Source organism: Periplaneta americana, chromosome 15, assembly GCF_040183065.1.
Source record: "Periplaneta americana isolate PAMFEO1 chromosome 15, P.americana_PAMFEO1_priV1, whole genome shotgun sequence".
In the NCBI taxonomy this organism is placed as follows: Eukaryota; Metazoa; Arthropoda; class Insecta; order Blattodea; family Blattidae; genus Periplaneta; species Periplaneta americana.
Window position 1 is genome coordinate 179637528 of NC_091131.1, and position 6023 is coordinate 179643550.

General features: G+C 38.7%; 1 protein-coding gene across 1 annotated transcript; it reads right to left on the reverse strand.

Annotated features, from left to right (window-relative positions):
• Nucleotides 1-3254: 3254 nt before the first annotated feature.
• On the reverse strand, nt 3255-4487 carry LOC138715766 (uncharacterized). The gene has a single exon (XM_069848813.1). It carries the CDS (start codon nt 4485-4487, stop codon nt 3255-3257), a length of 1233 nt encoding a protein of 410 aa, XP_069704914.1.
• Between the last annotated feature and the right edge of the window lie 1536 nt (nt 4488-6023).

The following is a 6023-nucleotide window of genomic DNA, read 5'->3' on the forward strand; positions in this document are numbered from 1 at the left end:
ATACATAATAAATTGTATTACCTAAAACCCACAAGATGGCGTTTAGTCCAGGACGGGATGAAATTTGAAAATCGGGGCAAAGGAACTTCTCGGGTGAACAATTGATTAGACCTAGTTTCCGCACATAACTCGTAGCAGCTTCAAAAATGTCAGTAACTGAAGAACATGTTGAGATGCGGTGCAGAATAGTGTCCTGTTGTTAACACAAGGGGCAAACTTCCGTTGGACTCAACCTGATGGAGAAAAGGCGAGTGCGTGTGGCCACCACATCATGTACCGCCTTAAACCAGGTGGAGCGGACATCAAAGGACAAAGCAGGGGAGCTGATGTTACGCCAGAGTCGATCATAATTCACATTGGTAGGGGCGATTCGTTGTATACGCATTTGTAGTGGAGGAGACCTTCTTCTAAGATTCTGGTACACTACCTGAACAAGTCTCCTATTCGGATCTGCACCTAGTGAGTCCATGTAACACCATTCCAGCAAATAAACTTGAAGATATTGTAACGACCTTGGGATTGCATGAAGATCAGGTGGATTTCGAAGGTCCGATTTAAGTGACCAATGTTGGAGCCATGCCGCTGAGTAACAAGCATTAGAAAGCTGAATCCTTCTCCCTCTGCTTAGGAATAACGCAAGACATTTGTCTATGACATGTATTAAGCCAATGCCACCTTGTGATGGACTGCAGGTTAATGTTGACATAGGCACCCGAAACACACAACCTCTCCAAATATACCACGATATTGCACAATTAATTTGTCGTGCATAAGCATTTGTTAATGGTAACACTTGGGCTAAATACCAGCACTTGGACAGTATATACGTCTGTACAGCCCAACTTCGTTGATATAAACACAAATCACGAAAATATAAGTCTTGCGCTGTTACTTTAACCTTTTGAACAATTCCCTTCCAATTGAGATGTATCATCTCTCCTATAGAAGCAGAAAATACAATCCCAAGAATTTTGATGGTCTTCACTGTCTGCAGTGGGGGTAACTGCGGAAGCTCTTGCCACTGTCCAATCGGAAGAATCTTGGATTTTTGCTCGTTGATACGTAGCCCTGAAATGTTACTGAATTCATTCAAAATTGTTTCAAGTTGTTGAACATCCTTTTCATTTGAAAGCAAAACACTGACGTCATCCGCATACGCAACTACCGCTAACTTCTGCTCCCTGAGGGAAATACCAGTAATAGAATTATGCAGTTTACATATAAGTGGATTAAGTACTAAAGTAAACAATAACATAGAAAGTGGACAACCTTGTCTAATAGATTTAGTGATATTGATCGTTGGTGAACGAAAACCATTGATTTGAATCTATTAATTCCACTATAAAGACATTTGATATAGGAGATAAAAGTGTCACTGAAACCGTACCATGCTAGACACTGGAGCATGAAATTATGATTCACGTTGTCGAATGCACGTTCAAAATCGATGGAACACAATAATCTCTTGATTTTATCTTCAAGCGAAGTAGCAACACAATCTCTCAGGGAACACACCACATCAAAGATAGTACGCTCAGACGAGCCACAGTACTGTGCTGGATGTAGGAGCTTACTTAGAAGCGGTTTTATGCGTTTGGCTAATATTCTAGCTGTAATTTTATAGTCATATGTGAGCAATGTAATAGGCCTGTAATCGTGCACGGTGACCGCATCGACTTTTTTCTTAATAAGAACAATAATACCTTTCTGTTGCGATGCACAGAGCTTCTTCCGATGTAGAATTGCATTTATCACTGTTGTTAAGTCCTCCTTAATTATTTCCCAGCAGGTTAAATAAAATTCTAGTGGGATTCCATCAATTCCGGGTGTTCTTGAGCGCTTACCTTGACAAAGCGCTGTGTAAACTTCTTCTTTAGTGACCGGCTGTTCAAGCAATAGGTTTTCTTCTTCTGATACAGTAGCGATCTTGATTGAATCAAAATATCGTAGAGAAGGTGAATTGTGGGATTTTTCTTGAAAAATATTGCCAAAATGCAACAGAAAAGCGTTACTTATGTCATGTTGTGTAGTATAGTGTTGGCCTGTATTGTCTTCAATTTTCCTGATCATGGTAGAGCGTTTTCTTTTATGCGTCCGTATAAGATGGAAGAGGTTGATTCTTTCGTCTGTTATGGGAGGGATTAGTCCGCTTCGAATTTTTAAGCTCTCCATTCGCTGTCTAAAAATTCCCAAAATTTTAGCTTTATATTTGTTGAGTTGAGTTCGTCGTTCTGAGTGTGATATGGAACTATGATACAAGTCGAGCAGGCATTGATGATAGAAATTAAGATTATGTTCATCGGCATGATATTGAAGATATGTTTGTCTTTTAAAATAATTCTTTAATTGGGATTTAATAAAATATTCCCACCAATTTACTACATCATGATATTCGGATTTCTTCTTCGACCATTCAGTCCACAACTGCTGTAGCTCTTCCATTACTTGTGGGCTTTGAAGACACCTTGTGTTCATTTTCCAATAGGGACGTCCAAATATCAAAAACGACATATTCATTTCAATATGCATTATGACAGCTGAGTGGTCAGAAAAGGCTACAGGAGTGATCTTAATTCGTCGAATGTTTGGAGCTATTGACCGATGGACGTAAAAACGATCTAATCTAGCAGCAGAATTACTAGACACATACGTATAACCAACATCATTATGCTTCATTAACCAGGCGTCACTCATTTGTAGTCCTGTCACCAAACGCTGCAGTGTATTGCTGGATCGGTACTCTCCCGTACAATCTTGCGGACGGAGTACACAGTTAAAATCCCCTCCAAACACATAAGCATCATTCAGGGAACACATAAGATAAGGAACATCCGTTTGAAAAAATTCATTCCTCTCTTGCCGTTTATTGCTACCTGAAGGAGCATAAATATTGACAAAACCATAACCATTGAAACGTCCACAAATACCTCTACCAGAGGGAAGTTGTACAACTGACTGGAAATTAATTCCAGCTCTGGTAATGAGAGCTGTACCCAACCGAGAAGTACCTAGATTCACATATGATGTATAATTATATAAGGACGAAAAATCTGCAGTGGATACCTCTTGAAGCAAAAGAATATCAACATCATGCTCTACTAAAAAACGTTTCAATGCATAAAGTTTTGTGGGCGAGGAATTATTATTGAAATTCACAGTGGCAATGCTTACAGTGATGGTCATCACGTTAGCCAATAGCAGAACAAACTTCAACATGTTGCACAATGCACGACGAGTAATCGTCGGTCAAAGATCTAGTCAACTGGACGTAATAGTGGAAATCCTAGTTTACTGCCTTCTCCTTTGTAAGGGTGCGAACGATGTTTTGGAGAATTACCGCTTTTAGCCAATTTCCTTACACCAATCTCTTGTGACGAGGACTTGTTTGTCGATCCAAGATCTTGCTCTTCTTGTTGCATTGCTTCGTTCCAATCCTCTGGAACTGATGCTTTTGCTCGCCGAGTTCCTTCAGGATCCTTTGAATCACCTGTAATAACCGGAACAACAACTTCGACAGGATTCTTCTGCCCATTGGCAGAACACTCACCAGTGTCAGATGATTCCATTGCTTTATACTTTTTCACTGGTTGCTCGTGAAGAATCTCGGATACGTCATCTGCTGAATCTGTTTCCGAGTCACCCTGTTCTATCGTCATAGTCACCGTCTTATCAGCCACTGCACTACTCTTTTGCGTTATTGAATTCTTTTGCAATGAAGTACTCTCGTGCATTAATTTTGTATCCGAAGTACCAATAGATGCTTGTTTTTCGGATAAAATATCAGTCCCATTTTCAGATGAAACACTAGTCATAGTAGGAGTTGTCACTGCTGTAGAAACACTAGGGGAAGGGATCAAGTCACTCAGTGTAAAACGTGTTCGAGATTGTATCGTCACAGGCGCTTTTATATTCCTATTAGGACAAGCTTGCCGTATATGAGCTGTACTTCCACAAGAAAAACACGTAAGTTCCTGCCCAGGGTAAGTTACATAGGCTTCGTGACCGGCTATGACAATCGACGAAGGTATGACCTTGTTTAGTACCATGTGTGTAATGCGTATACCGGTATAGACATTATATCGAAATTTTGATGACCACTTTTCATTTTCTATATGTTGCACTTTCCCATAGTTCTGTAGCACGTTTCGTATTCTTTCATTGGACACTTCCGGTGGTATGTTGAGCACTCGTACCATAACGACTTCTTCGTCTGCAGGGGTTATGTTGACTGTTACATTATCTCCATTCATAAGTTTAACGGATGATGATCCAGTATGTTGTTGTAGGTAATGTTCGTAACTAATTTTATTTGTAAGTTTAATATACACTGCATTTTGTTTCCCTACTAACTGAATCGCTTGTATTTCCGTATCTTTGATACGTAACCCTTCTTCTATCCATCTATGTATGTCAAATGCTGTCGGACGCGTTTCTTCTTTATTAAATATTGCTTTTAAAGTATTTTCCCTTTTAACTGCACTATTCATGATTCACCACAAGGTTTCGAAACAAACGCACAATGTAACACTCACGCACGGACTACGTACGACACACGATGTTACCTGCTCGGCTGTCGCCGGCAAACTTTCTACTCAACCCCTAGCCGCGTGGCAGAAATACAATAAATCCCAGCATTGCCAAATCTAGTAGTCATTGCCTCTACCTGTTGGGTTTCACCCGTTCTCAGTGTCTTTGTCGACGTGTTGTTTTATACCGTTGTGCGCTTCAATATGTCTAATTTATTCCGGCCATGATTTATGAGTGTTGGAGCAGATGATCCGCAGTCAGGCCTCCTGATACACCTGAAGATCCAGGACCATCACTACAAAAACAACAAATAACACCGTCGAAGAAACCACAATATCTTATTTGCAGAGGAGCGTAGCTAAGAAAACAAAGTGTTAAAATTGTGTCTAACGTTAGAAATTCTATCCATAAAGTAATCGAAAGTTCAGGCAGTTTAATAAGTATAAATCTTAATCACTTAACATCGGACGCAACCGGCGGAGTTGGATATATGGGCATAGAAATTAAGAATTACGGTTCACCAACTAAAGATAAAGTAAACAAATTAAAACATAATTCGGTGAGATAGACGATTTTATACGTGATTTACTTCGCCGAACAGTATGTGAACAGTACGCGAAAGAGATATCGCCAACAGCAACACCGTCCTTAGCAACCTAAATAATGACATTATTCACAGCAGTGCTTAAAAGTTTTCTAACTTACAGCAGTGAATTAAATGTGTTTAAATCACTCTACATGACAACCAACATATTAGCAATAGTAAAATGAATATATATGAACTTCTTCGCCAACAACACAGTACAAAGAAAAGCCCTACAATTTAAAATTAAATTTACATACCAGTAATGAATAAAATATTGTATAGCATACTAGAGTAAACAGATTTTATGCGTTCGTGGAAATTATCACCCAAGGCGAAGCTGATAAAATCTAACTTTACTCTTTTGTACTATAAATTCTATGACTATTCAATGATCACAGTTTCAGAAAATTTTACCACCGCAACATTCTTAATTAAGTATAAAATTCTGGAACTTCAATAACATGAGAATTTAACACTTATTATAGAAGTCTGCATTTTTTTGTTTATTTAGGCAAAACATGTTAGTGAAAATATAAATATAAAGTGTTTTTAAAATAAGTTTGTTCATTTTTATACCAATTTTGTTTTAGTAATTATAAATTAAGGTATATTTACAAAGATAATATAGTCTTTCTGAAAATCGCGGTTTCACGGAACACAGTTTGAAAAACGTTCGCAAATCACAATGACTTCAAGAATTGGCAACTCGGCTAAGGGGTTTATCCCTTGCGCGTGCCTGCAGTTAACTGGTGAAGGGGATGAGGGAAGGTCATGTTTTCGTGCGAAGTATAACCAGCTTTGAGTGAAATCAACAGTAAACAGAGAGCAGTGAACCGTCAGTGCAGTGTACCTACTTCAATTTTACGAAAGATATCCGTATAGGTTAATGTTAATAGTGTTTTATTACTAC

Excerpts from the sequence above, each read along its gene's own strand:
- LOC138715766 (XM_069848813.1), bottom strand. The coding sequence starts at position 4,487 with ATGAATAGTGCAGTTAAAAGGGAAAATACTTTAAAAGCAATATTTAAT.